The sequence below is a fragment of the Lissotriton vulgaris genome, chromosome 5, assembly GCF_964263255.1.
Source record: "Lissotriton vulgaris chromosome 5, aLisVul1.2, whole genome shotgun sequence".
Taxonomy (NCBI): Eukaryota; Metazoa; Chordata; class Amphibia; order Caudata; family Salamandridae; genus Lissotriton; species Lissotriton vulgaris.
The window spans coordinates 404,059,890-404,074,449 of record NC_141693.1 but is presented as its reverse complement, the minus strand read 5'-3'; the positions used below and the strand labels follow the sequence as shown (position 1 = coordinate 404,074,449).

The 14,560-nt window shown below is 44.6% G+C and overlaps 1 protein-coding gene across 11 annotated transcripts in view; it reads left to right on the top strand.

Annotated features, from left to right (window-relative positions):
• The window catches only part of ANK3 (ankyrin 3), a 2,005,091-nt gene that overhangs the window by 1,985,496 nt on the left and 5,035 nt on the right, over positions 1 to 14,560 (top strand). For 9 of the 11 annotated variants that reach the window (XM_086921763.1, XM_086921757.1, XM_086921756.1 and 6 more), the window contains 3 exons: positions 5,137 to 5,220; positions 5,315 to 5,380; positions 13,504 to 13,586. In XM_086921763.1, coding sequence (XP_086777889.1) covers positions 5,137 to 5,220; positions 5,315 to 5,380; positions 13,504 to 13,569 — 216 coding nt within the window. In that variant the 3' untranslated portion in view covers positions 13,570 to 13,586. The remainder of the gene's footprint in view (positions 1 to 5,136; positions 5,221 to 5,314; positions 5,381 to 13,503; positions 13,587 to 14,560) is intronic. The other 2 variants (XM_086921764.1, XM_086921767.1) reach the window with 1 other exon arrangement.

Genomic DNA, 14,560 nt, shown 5'->3' with positions numbered 1-14,560 from the left:
CCGCGCTGCTATTTCGCTACCCTTGCGTCCCATTGTGATGATTTACGAATGATTGCTGATAAATCCTGGGGCCTTGTTTCGGAGCTGATCTTGGTGAAGGGGTTGAGAGCTCGGTTAGGTGATACTCTGGCACGCCTGGGGGGGTGGGGGGACTGGGCAGGGGTGGGGAGCAGCTGGGGGGGGATCCTAGACGTGGGTGGCGGGGTAGGAATGGTTGAGGGGGTTACGGGGAAGGGGAGGGGGTTTTGTTCACGAAGGGTGTACGGGGACTCCTGGCTCACACTGGTCTTGGGACATGGAAGAGGGAGTGTTAGGACCCAAAAGCAGCTAGGCCATTTCCCACCCACTTGGTGGCTACAGCCATGTACAGTACGATCCAGCGCAGTATCTTTGTACCTATGACTTTGCCGCTCGACCTCCGGGGTGCGAGCTGAATGGCTGTGTGATACTGGGGTGAGGGAGCGGCGCTTTCACTGAGCACCAAGGGGAATGGCTTAAATTTACTGTCTGCATTTCTGATCTTGCTGCAATAAAAAGATATTTACAAAAAAAAAAAAATGAGTTGTCTGAGACCAAGGTTAGCGAGGTTGTCAATCAGGGTGGTGGAGTTGGTGTCATTGTTTTTCTCGAGGTGGAAGTTCAGATCTCCTAGGAGGATGTAGTCTGAAGGCAAGGGTGTGCGTGCTGACGAAGTCGGCGATGGAGTTGCTGAACTGAGGCCGGTCCGGGGGAGTCTGTAGAAAAGAGTTCCTCTGAGGGTGGTTTTGGGATCAGTGTGGACCTGGAAGTGCAGGTGTTCGGCAGTGCTGAGGATGTCATCGTGCTGGTCGAAACCCTGAGTGTGTACTTGTGGATGATGGCGTTTCCAACTCCTACTCTGTTGGTGCAGTCACTGCGGTTGATCTTGTAGCCGTTCCGGGTGGCTATGGCGATGTCTGGTGCCAAGGAGGCATTCATGCATGTCTCTGTCAGGAAGGCGATGTCCGGGGAGGATGTGTCGAGCAGGTCCCAGAGTTCGACGGCGTGTTTGCGTGCGGAGCGGGTGTTCAGTAGTATGCATCTAAGGTGGGTGCTTCCTGTCACCGTGGGTGGTTTAGCCGCTCGGAGGCTGGTGAAGCTGCAGCTCCGGCAGGAGAAGGGTCCTTTGCTATGTTTCCGGGTGGCCAGGAAGCAGGTGTGCTGTCGTCCGGTGTTTGGTGCGTGGAGCGTGCTGGCGGTATAGTGGCGGCGTTCGTTGTGGTGTCCGCGGGGACCAGGGGGCCTGGCGCTGGGAGCTTTCCAGGCACAGAAGGGCGCAGACAGGCTTGCCTTAGACGCGGCCGCCATATGAGGGGAGGTGGGAGGTCGGAGCAGCTTGGAGGCGGGAGCAGGGCGGCGAATGGGCGAGCGTGGGGCGGGGACGTAGCGGCGGGAAGACAAGAGGGTAGAGCGGGCAGAGGAACAGAGGCAAAAATGGGCACAATAACACTACAACAGTCAAAAATGAATAAGGCGAATACAATTAGCTACACTAGGGGAGCAGGAGCACAATCACAGGAAAAAAGGGCAGAGTGAGCACAAGAGCTAACGTCCTACCACTGGCCACCTGGGATGAGGCACAGGTGGTAGCTTGCGGGTGGAGGAGGGCCTCGACTTCAGCAAGCTGCAGCAGCGGGGGACACGGGCACACAGGTGGTGCTGTGCGGCGTGGGGAGCGTCCTGCCTAAATAGGGTCAAGGGTTGCTCTCCTCACCGCGCAGCAGCCGCCATATGAGGGGAGGTGGGAGGGAGGAGCAGCTGGGAGGCGGTAGCGGGGAGGCGAATGGGTGAGCAGGGTAGAGCGGGCAGAGGAACAGAGGCAAAAACGGGCACAACAACAGTACAAAAGGAAAAAGGCGAATACAATTAGGTACACTACGTGAGCAGGAGCACAATCACAGGGAAAAAGGGCAGAGCAAGTGCAAGAGCTGACGGCCTACCACTGGCCACCAGGGATGAGGCGTGGGTGAAGGAGGGCCTCGACTTTAGCAAGCTGCAGCAGCAGGGGACACAGGCACACAGGGGGCGCTGTGCGGTGTGGGGAGCGACCTGCCTAAACATGAATGATTGCTTTTCTGCACATGAGCAATCATTCATGGCGATTTGCTGTAATTTGAAGTTAAGAGCAAGAATAATTAAAGCCCTGGCTGGGTGATTGTAATAAAGGAACCTCATGAGAGTGATTTGGGAGTGATACAGTGCTAATGATGAAGTTGGATGGAACATGAACAGTATGACAGTATCAGAGTTGAGAGAGTGTCGGTGTTGAGGGTGTCGCCAAAAGTTCTGGGAAATTGGGTAATTTTCCTTCTGCTCCAACAGCCTTGCGTTAGTCTGTACCCCAAACAATCCATTTGCTGCTTGCCAAGACTAGGAGCTTTATTTGAGTGCTTGCTGCAACACAATGGAAACAACAATGTCCTCTATACTTTCTGTGCCAGAGTAAGTGGTCACGGTGAAGGACTTTAGATCGGAGGGCAGGGAATCGGTCAGACTAGGTGACTGTCTCTTTTCTAGCCTCTCCTTACATTTTAACTGGAAAAGTGTGGAACTCTCGTCTTAGTGTAGCAACCCTCAGTTTTCCCACTGTTGCTTCAACTTTACGTACACTTGTTTTGTACAAAAACTGTGTTTCAGACATGTCTACTGCGATGTTTACTTTTTGCTGTTGTCCCATACTGCCATTGTGAAGGAGTTTTTTGTTGAATATCTTCAGACAAGAACATAGAATGTTAAGTAGTGCCAAACAAGTTGTGTTGCAATAACTGTAATACGAGGGGATGTTTCTTAATATGTAGATCATTGTGTAGTGTTAATTTTGCATAACCTTTCCAATATTCTTATTTGGAGCCACATTGTTGAGATAGCATTGAAATTCCTATCCATAGACATAAAGTGGTTTATGATTGCTTTTGTAGAGGTAATTCATGAGTACAAGGTTCAGGTTTGGTTATGTGGTGACAGAACTACAAGATGAATAGTCAAAGTGATGACTGGTCTTGAAAATTAATAACAAATGGAAGGTGGTATATGTGAGGGAAACTGGCGCTACAAGGTTGATTTCACCAATATCTCAAAAGAACTATATCAAATCAACGGTGCTCCCCAAAACTTGTGCAATAATCTACAAAGATGGGAAATTGCAACCCCCAGCACGTTACTCTATTTACTACACAAATAACAGCAGTAGCATATGTACGTCCACTTAATCACAAAGCAAACATAGTGATGATGTTCTTTGTTTCTTTTATTCTTTTCCTCTTTTTCCTTTTATTCGTACAAGTTCATAGCCAGCCAACACGTGTTTCGTCGCCACAGTGGGAATATTAGCCTGCAACCTTTTCAAGTCTCTAATGTCACTTGTCCTAATAGATTTCAAATGTGGTGATAATTCCAATCCACAAGGTACATCAGCGAAGATATTCATATATTGCGCTAATAGCTTCCAATAGTGGTCCACTGACAGAACCAAAATCTTGGTCTGTTGTCGTGTGTATAGTTGCACAATTCACATTCGTGTTTCTGTATTGGTGCCTTAAGTGGTCTTGAAAATGAGCATTTATTAAAACAGGTGCCCAGTTAACCTCCTCCCAGTATCTATATATTGAATAGAATTTAAATACATCCTTAAAATGTCTTCTGAAGAAGACCTTTGCCAAATGTGAGAGTTTCGACATTGGGCTGGTTTTTGGGCTGACACTGGCCTGCGTTGGGCTGAATTTGGGCTTATGCTTGAGCGTCTTTGGGCTTGGGATGGGTTTCAAAACCTGACAACACTGTAAAAAGTGAACCTATGATTAAGAAAAATAGACTACTTGATTGTGCTGTCGTCTTTACTTTTCAATGAGAGAGGATGTAGCCTTATGGTCAGAGCTGCCGACTTTGAAGCTAGGGAAATGGGCTCGAACCTCGGCGTCAGACCAGTATCCTGTGATTCTGGGCAAATCATTTCATTTTGTGTCCTTGTATAACGTAACTGATGCTCATGTAAAGCGCTTCAATACCTTCAGGTCGAGTTTGCGGCAATATAAAAATGCAACAAAAAAATGTAATTTTCCTTCTAATTAAGCAGCGCCCTTTTCCTTAAAATTGTGGCACAACCTAAAACCCTTTATCATTATCACTTCTAAACAGTCGCTCTCTCCCGACTTGTTTACTGCAGTTTGCTGTATGTACATCGGCCTGTGATTCTGCCTGCAGCTGGCATGAGACCCAGGAGTCAGCCTTGCAGAGTGTTTTGGGAGCACATCACATGGACCCTACACCAATTAAGTGCCTTGAAGACAACCGTTCTCAAACACCAGCTGCACTGGTTAAACCGATCAATAAGGCGCTTTCTCTTGAAACTTCACAAACCTTATTACCACAAATTATTTAATGAATCTAGCAAAAAAACCAGCCTTGAACCCCCTGCAGCGACTCTACGTTTTACAACCGCGAACACTGTTTATTGTTCATTCTTACTCCAGAATGATCATAAAAGGCATTTATATCTCTTGCTTGTTTATGGGCGTGTACCTTTTTGAAATGTAGCAGGTAGCACCAAATAACGGTATCGGGTAACTCTACATAATACTCAAAGAAGAAACATCGTACATGGCTAAGTGGTACATTTAACAGTCATGTTAAATAAGGTTCAATTAGCCAGTAAATGCATTTTAGCGGTCGCCAGGTATCATGGCATTCTTTCATTTCCTCATACTGTTTTTTTTGTTGTTGTTATTTTTTAAAATCAAAATATACAGGATGCAACATTGGCAAAAACAAAACGAAACTGAAAGTAATCAACTAACTTATTGTTATAGTTTCATCATTATTTTTATTTTATGATAACGTGAACGTTAAACTATCCATCATCGGCTGTGTTAATAGCCACATTTTCTTGGTTCACGTAATATTTCTGTATCAATATCTGTATCGCATGGGGCACTGAAAGCATCTGTTTTATTTATAATGTTTACCTTTGAATGCTCACTTCAGAAGTACCCGTCTGTCCCTCATCCCTTGACAGTGCATGGTTGGTAGCATGTGTGTGCTGTGTGCAGTGATATGAAAAGGAAACCATTGACTGTTATCCCGCACGGAAGTTGTCCTCTGCTAATGATGTCACATCCGTAGGGCGAGGAAGCGAGAAACATTCCTGGTGAAACGGTTACCGAAGAGCAGTTCACGGACGAAGATGGCAACCTCGTCAAGAGAAAAGTAAACCGCGTGCAGTGTTTGATTGGGTTTTGAGCCTGTCTCACGTTAGCCACTATGCTTTGAAAAGAATCTTTTCACACGTTGTTTCTCACAGGTGATTCGAAAAGTAGTGAGACGTGTTGTCATCCCACATGAGAGGAAAGGTGGCGAAACGGTAAAGGTGTGAGCTGAAGTGAACAGAATGTGCTTGCCGAGTTTTTCTGTAGTGGAAGTTTCCTCATGCTAAAAGTTTGCAGTGTCATGAGCCTGGCAGGTTAAAGCGCTCGCAACGTGAAGCTGTGTTTAAACTACAAAGGCGCTGCTTGAAATGAGGCTTGCATTATTAGTGCTAGATTGCTTCATTTGCCAGGGTGTACCACAAAGAGGCATAGGAATCCTCATTCAGTGCTTCTCCCTTTATGTATTTTTCCATTACTGAACACTATTTTTTTTTCTTCTTTTAAAGAACAAAAAAATGCAATTTTAAAGGCATTATATCATTATTAGACTTAGTAAAATATTAGGGACAAACCACAAAAAGCAAGCACTAATGTCGATGTAACGATTAGTTTCGGCCACAATCGTGAGTTGACTATTACTAGTGGCTTAAACAGCCGAAGAGCGAGAGCTGTGGTAAGTTTCCACCTTAGGCCGTGGTAAACGGTTGTTTGTCATTGCAGTGTGATAGGGACGTGCTGATTTGGATTTGAAATGTAGCACCATTTGCTGAAGTCTGTGAAGCTGGGGTCTTCAACCCTTTCACTAAGATGAGCTACTTATGTAGAACTCTTCCAGAGCTGCTAATAATATTAGTGTTGTTTACATCAGACAAGATTAAAATAGTGCCCTATGCAAGGCTACCAGCCGTGATCACCTCAGGGCAGGATTACCAGCAGTAATGTAAACAAGCATTTACAATGCAATGGTTTCGCCTTTGGAAAAGTTAGAGCTATTGGCATTGTAAATGACAACATTTGTATTTATGTGTTGGTTTTGAAAACAGATAAATAAATGGCATTGTCATTTACATTGCCATAAGCTTAATCTCTCGCAAATGTCCTCGGCTCTGGCAGGGCAGGGAGAGGCTGCAGGAGGTTCCTGACGAGAAAGGAGCATTACGTGAACCCACCCTCTCACCCTAGCTCCTAGAAAAAAACAAAACAAGAGATTTGCATAGATCTAACAGCTAAAAAAAAATTCAATAATTATGAACAAATATGGAGGAGAAAAACCTTGAAGTTTCTGGCTTTAAAGAGAACGTTTCCCCAGGACCACAAATACACCGCACACCCCCTTCCCTACTTCTAACAGGAGCATTCACCCCCGAATCAAAGCACTGGCAGGGACCCACTGCAGCTTCCAAGCAGCATTTACATCTCATCATCAGAGGTGTCTGCCAAGCTGCCAATCACATACATCTGATAGTGCAGCCCTCAATCACACTGCAGCTCTTCTCCTCACTTGTACCCACTCGTGTGTGGAGACAGAAGGGGCCACTAGAGAGTCACTGGCACTGGGAGACAGACAGCAGAGGGCGAAGGCATGGACACGAGGAACACACACTGGGAGACAGGAGGGAGTGACAGATGTAGGGGAAATGGAAACGGAGGAAGAGGCAAACACAGGCAGTTACAGACACTGGGAGACACAGACACTAAGAGACACAGAGACAGAGGCGAACCACAGAACCTGCTGACACTGGGAGAGAAAGACCATGGGAGATGTGGACACATGGGAGGTAGACACAAGAAATCACAGAGACTGGTAGACACAGACACTAAGAGACACTGAGACAGATACAGATGTGGACCACAGAGCCTGCAGACTCTGGGAGAGGCAGACCATGGAAGATGCGAACACATGGGAGATGCACATGGGAGAGACAAGCCCATGGGAGAGACAAGCACATGGAGACACAGAGGTGGGCCACAGAACCCGTAAACACTGGGAGAGACAGACTTTGGGTGATGCAGGCACATAGGATATGTACACTGGAGACCAGACACATGGGAATCATAATGCAGAGACACAGAATATGGGAGACACATACACTAAGAGCGACACAGAGATGGACCACAGAACCTGCAAACACTGGGAGAGACAATCCGTGGGAGATGCATATGGGATATGATGGCACGTGGGAGAGAAAGACATGGGTATCACAGACACTGGGAGACAGAGACACAGTGAACCTAGAGGCAATTTGATTTTGAGCTCCCGCAACGTTAAAATCAAAACTACAAATCCCATAATGCATGTTGTTGGCCGAAAAGCCCGACATGGAACCTCACGTGCATTGAAGTGAGACACATCCACACACCGACACTCAAGGGGGTGAAGACTGCAGCCAAACACAGATCACACCAGGGGCAGGAAGTTTCAAAAAAAGTTTCAAAAGTGGCAGCTGGTAATCTCCTCTCCCCGCGTCCTATCTGTCTGCACTGCTCTCGCCCCCTGCGAGGGGGACCCAGCACCCCCTGGCCCCTCTTCACTGTGACCGGAAGTGGCCCCCGTAGCCCCGCGCCCCTCAGCGCTGCACCGCTGCCTGGAGTCTACTGATAAAGGCTCGGCAACCGCGGCCCAGCTTTCATACCTTCGCCGTCCCCCGCACCCCTCTCAATCAAAATACTGAACTCTTATTAACAATCGCATCGTGCTGGAGATCCTATGTCTCTGGTGTGTTGGAATTACAACCTTCTTTATATTCCGCGTGCAGTTCATCTTCCCAGGGGAGGCGGGTTCTACGCCAAAAACCAATGTCTTGTATATACCGGTCACCTAGCAAAGGTGCAAGCCTGTAATAACCCTAAAACTACCCTGCGTGCTACATCCGTGCTGCCAAATCTATCCTGTGCAAGGGGAAATAAAGTTTGAGAATACAACAACTTGTTAACAATAACGCTCTCCCCCCCTCCATCACGAGAAAACACACTAGAAACCAGTACTTCCTTTGTTGTCTCCAGTAAGAAAGTGCTGTTTTGTTGGGGCATCGGTTGGCTCGGACCTCTCCCACGCGGTGTTGTATGGCTGTCCTGTACAGGCACGCACTGTTGATTAATGGGGTCGCTGTTCCGTGCTTCACTTGTGCACGCGCTCGGGGTTTGCCAATCGTACTGTGCCCCCTGATTACGCTGCTCCCCGTGCCTCACTGGAAAGGGTGGTGTACCGCACCGTGCTCTACAATGTTTGCACACGGACAGCGGGAGGGGGGGTGGGCGGGTACACGGACAGCGGGAGGGGGGGCGGGCGGCTACACGGACAGCGGGAGGGAGGCGGACAGCTACACGGACAGCGGGAGGGGCGGGCGGCTAGACGGACAGCGGGAGGGGGTGCGGGCAGCTACACGGACAGCGGGAGGGGGGAGGGAACGGCAAGAAAGGCACTCACCTGTACTTCCTCGGGCGGCCACTGAATGACCAAATTAAACCTCAACATCGGAAAAAACAAACCCCGCCCACGGCCGCGATGACGATGCAAAAAGGGTGGAGAGGGAAAAAAATTGCAGAAACGCCCACAAATCTGGTCCGGCCATGACGGACAGATCTCTGTTCCAATGGCTAGCCTCCATTTATGGAGCTAGCCAATGGAAGCAGAGGCGGGACTAAGCCCCACACTGTAGTGACATAAGATTTCTCCTGGGCGGAGTTAGGAGCTCCGGCCCCAGGCAAAACCTAAAAAGACTTCATTATTGTGGAATGCCTCTACAAGGGTAATAAATAACCACAGCTGCAATGCCGAATGGCACCAAGGTTATAATATTCATAATAAGTCTTTTAAGGCTGCATGATTTATCATTCAGATATCAGTTTTAAATAATTATGCAAATTATGGGTTCTGAAAATACACACGTTTTCATATCAAATACACATTTTTAAAATTTGGTATACATATATTAAGTCAACCAAACGCCAGCTTCTAATTTAGTAGACTAGACCGCACACAGGAGAGATACTCGCAGGTAGACGGAGAACTACGAGTAGCTCAAACGATTCGCTCGAGAAGCCTGCTGTGAGGTAACTAAAGAACACAACACAAAGCAAATTAGCAGCACAGCAAAGTAATCAAGCAAGCACAACAGAACAATCTCAGTACAGCACACCAACTCAATGCAAGAATGAAACACAAAAACACAGCTGCACAAAAAAGATCCCCAGACATATCAGTCAGAATAATATACAGCACAATATTTCAAACAAGAACACAGCAACACAATCAAAAACAGTACAAAAACCAGCGCAACAGTGTAGCACAAAAAAACACATTATGCCATAAACTAATATAGCAACACTCATAAATAACCATTGTCAATGCCAATAGATCTGGCTTATATCTAGCAGTGACTTTTCAGTTACTGATGAGTTTAGGTACTCAATAATTAATCAAACATGCGCATTACAACTCATCCTGCACTCATCCATCCATACACCCAATTGTTCACTTTTGCATTCATACGCCAATCTAATACAAAACAGACACACAAACTAAACAAGTACATGCAAGATAGATTTAAAGAATACAATTATAAAAAAGGATACATGCTGCAAACTAAACTTGGAAGGCATATGCTTGCAATGAAAAAAAATCTAAACATTGTAGCGGACAGCCATCTTGCAGTACTCTTATAGTGTATTGTTGTTTTAAAGTTCCAAGTTAGCCGTCATGTTTAGAAGAAACAAGTTGGCCATCGTAGAGCGCTAAAAACAGCGATAAGCTATGCCAAATGCCATTCCAATATGAGTGCTCAGTAAAGATGTTAGCGGACAGCCACTGCTTCTGCTGTTAACTTTGTCAATTTATAAAGTGCCTTAGATAAAGCTTTGGGCTTGTGAAAGATTTTGCAGTAGGTAGCTTATCTCATTATTCTACTCTGGTAAACTGACTAGAATGGGAATAATATGCATTTATTTTGCTTTCTGCCTACAAGAAAAGCAGTCCATGGTTATACTGCAATCTTATTTAGAGTATAATTTTTATTGTTCTTTGGAATACCTGTGTAGCTTTCTTCATGACTCGTAGCAGGGACGTAACACAGGTCCCCGCATTCCCTGCAGCGCGGGGGCCTCCGCAGCACTGCACTCAGGCTTGAGAGCTCCAGATTAAATCTGGATCAGGGCCCCTTCCATGTACATTGCAGGGAGGGGCCCTCAAATTTCATTACACCAGTGACTCGTAGACATGCCAATGCTAAAAAGGTGGAATTCACCTTTTCTGTATACCCAACCTTCTTTTTAATGAAAAAGATGTCTGATTTTACTTCTCTGGCCGTCTGTGGCTGTAAGAACCATTCATTTCAAGATGATTAGTTTGTATATATATTAACAGGTGTTTCCCCCCCCCCCCCAAAAAAAAAGTTATGACTACACTGCCCTGTTCTCTCTTGCCTTTGCTTCTTCAGTGGTATTTGATGTTGCATGGACTGCAGACCAAATGGCAGGAGAAAACAACAAGTTATTTCTTACAACTAAATTATTGCCTCCCTACACCACATTTTTGGGCTCTTATTGTCTACATGTTTGACTTAACTGCGTAGACGTGGAGGCATTACTGTGGCATGCACTACTGCAAAGGAGTGCTGCGTGAGTAGCATGGATGTGAAGAATCAGGACAGTGGACACGTGGGGAGGGACCTCTTGTACTTGGACTTCATTTTAAAGAGGAGAACAAGTCTCATCTGTATTGGGATGTCATTCCCCAGCTTTGGTGCGTAACTCGAGAAGACTTGTTTCCTGGTTTTTGGTCTTTTTTGCACTTCGTTGCCAATGTGGCAATCTCATGAGAGGATGATGTTTTCAGCGTAGATTGTTGTTTATTACTATTTTTTAAGTGAGGCAGCAGATTGTGCTCATAATACAAACTTGTACCTGGTAGCCAGTGAAATTCCGTCAGGGTTAGACAGAGGTGGACGTATTTCTTGATATTTTTCATGAGTCAGATAACAACATCTCGAAAACCAGAGGTATCAGGAGCTCCGAATGTTGCTCGCTGGCACTGGGATGCAGATTCAACCCAGGGTTGAATGGTGGTTCTTAAATCTGATTCAGTGTAGGTTGGTTTCATCCCGGGCACGAGATCAGTATAAGCAACTCAGACATGTAGACCAATACCGTCATCCAGTAGGGAGAGAATAAATACTTTTCTGGTGGTTCTATAGTCTGATATGGCGAGGTCAGGTTTCATTTTTCATAGAAGGGATAGTTGCTACTATGTGGCTTATGTCTCTCTTTAAAATGTGCTTCATGAAGAAGAAACCACCTTCAATGCAGAGCACTAATTTTGCACTGACAGTGAGTTGGGTCATGATTTTATGCTTGGCCAAGAGTGACTCCACCAGGTTATGTGTCAAGCCTTAAAGCTTCCGATTTAAGGATGGAAAAGAGGGATAGGTGGCAGGTCCCTGACCGTCACGCAGATCATCAGCAGGTTGCATCTAATCTAGTTCATGCTGATTGGAGAGGACTGGGGAGAACCACTTCGTAAGTAGTCAGTTAAAACAATGCCTGACAGCCAGATGTTGAGTAAGGTGTGATGGATGGTTATAGCGATGAAGAGTGCAAACCACAAGGCAACAGCTCCTGTTGTGTGTTATGAGAAAGGAATTGTCTACAGTTTGGATATTCATGTCTTGCTGTTGGAGCACAGTTAAACACCTCATTAGTAGTAGTAGTAGAGAAGGGCAACTCTGTTTTGTTGTTACATTCCTTCTGTTTTATCTGAAGAAGTGTAGGTGGATAAATGGCCAGTAGTTGGTTAGGTCGCCTAAGTCGAAATTGGCTTTTTATTAGTGCTTCACTAGATTTCTGGATTTAGTGACTGGAGATTCCAGTGTGAAAAAGGCTTTGATCAAGCTGCACAGTTGTTTGCGCTTTTCTGGGGAGGCTTTTTCATGATTGTTGAGGGCAGGAGGTTATCTTCGAATGTGGTGGATTTGATAGAGGCAAAGGTGTTTTTCAGTTTGGGTGTGGGAATATTTTAGACTGTTCTGTGTTCCAAGTGAATGGTGACTGTGTAACTCTCAAGGACATTACGAAAGTGCACCCCTATTCCCCAGAGGTGGTATTACCTCTAAATGAGATACATAAAACAAGATGATACAGATGAAGGTGTATAGAAAACAAAGATAATCGAATACACATCTCGACGAAGGGGGAAAGTTGGAAGAAACCGTAACCAAGAGCTATAACAAGAAATAAATAGAAGAAGTACTTAGGGTACTTTTGGAGAAACTTATTCTCCCCTTGCTCTTTCTTCATTTCCACTTGCCTGCAGTTACTAAGGCTCAAATTTCTATCTGGTCCATTGATTAAAAGAGTAAATTCTAAGGTGAGATATACATGGAAAAACAAGCGCCGACAAAGCCAATCAGTCTTGCTTTGCTAATGTTGAGCAGGTGCCACAGTCAGCTTTGCCTACGTCTGACTGGCCATGTTAAAAGTATAGAAAAACTGATTTTTTTTTTTTACACTTTCAAAATGTCTTTGATATTTTGTGACATCATTTGAATTGATTCGTCCGAGGAACACAATGCAGCAGCCATTTTGAAATTATAGAGTGCTGTGCTTTACTCATAACTTTAACTTGGCCGAATTGGAACTAAGAGTTGAGGAATGATCCAGCATGATATGGGAAATTCACGAGCAATGCCTTTTCTACCTTTATTCCCGTGCTTGACAACTACACAGTAATGGGTGGTTTTTGGTTACTTTTAGCATTTTTTATCTTCCAGTGAGTGGTAATTATGTGGTCAGACCTTTTCCTCTGTGCTTTTTTAAATAGTTTGTGGTTCCTCTTGGGAGGGGTGCATATTGCGGAGATAATACTACATATTTTAGATAATACAGAGAGTTGGTAACCTCACTTGGACTTCAGATGGCATCCCGCAAGGGATATACTATCTTCATGAGATAGTTCAATACAATTCTTCATTCACTGAAAATTCTGGAGTACATTCCAACTTCTTAATTTAAATCCTTCATCCATGAAAATCTGGAGTATTTTACCACTTTCTTAATTTACATTTCACCATGGTGCCCTGACAGTCTATTTTAAACTTCAGGTGTTGGCTTTACTTTAACTAACAATGCTGTTTTTCATTTCTGTTTGTACTAACCGCTTGTTTTGTAGAAATAATATTTATTTTGCAAATCTCAAAGGACATTACTTAGGATTTTCTCATAGTCCTGCTATCATGGAGACAGCACTTTTTGTGGTGTTCTTTTGAAATGCATTGTTGCTATTTGACTGTACTTCTGCATCTGTGCTTGATGTGTTATTTGATGGATTAATTAAGTCTTTCTTTCATAACAGGGAGAAGGTTACAAGCTGAAGACAAAGAAAGAAGTCCGGCATGTTGAGAAGAAAAGTTATTCATAACAGTGACCCATTTAGAGGTGAGTCGTTCAGTCATTTATATATTGCCCGTTTTCTTAAGAGAACATAATTGTTTCCATTTCCAAAGTTTATGCAGCTAACTGAGCAGATTCTTGTGAAATAAATGGATAAGGTAAAATTACTGTAATGCACCTTCTTCTGCCAGCAGCATTTCCCCTCATGTTTAGAAATCGAATGAAGAAGGCATTTGTGACATTGAGAAGTGAGAGCTGTCACCCACAGCTGTGTACAACAGAGAATTACTAATGTATTCTGTCTTGGAAGGTTGAAAAAGATTGGTATTGTCTGCCTTGTAGTTGGCTAAAGTACTAATGCGCAGTAGGTATAATATGTAGCTTCATTAAAAAAAGGATAGTAAGCTGGTATATGCATTACTTGTGTAAATACAAATTGGGGACCAGGGTTCCTGTTTGTCGCTTTCACCGCCCTTTATGGACTCTATAAGGACAAAGTGCGAAGGATTCATAGTTTGGATCATACTTGCTGGAGCCAAAAGTGAATCAATGTCAGTGGCATTATTTAGGTTTTCTTGTATTAAATTGCAAGCGTGCCTTCCATCTGCTATACCGCAAAGACATGAATAGCCTGATTCTCAAGCTGCACTTTCCAGTACTACAAAAATTACTTCAAAATGTAAGTTTTGCCTATACTGATGTGACCACTGTTCTCTGCACCTACTGCGGAGTCTATGCACATTAAGTGTAGATTTTAGTTTTAAATGTGGAGGGACAAAAGGGAGTCAATGGGAAAAGGATCAGACCTACTACTAAGGGATCTGGGATTAGGAACAGTAATAGGGTTTTCGTAAGGCTCAGTGAGAAGTTTAGGGAGAGACGTCATGCAGAAGTAAGCCAGTTGCTTTATTCTGGTGGCTTAGAAATAAAACGTACACTTTTGTATTAAGTTTACACTAGGAGTTGGTGAATACCGAAAGTGGTAATCTTACTACAAAGTGTAAACTTACTTAGAATTG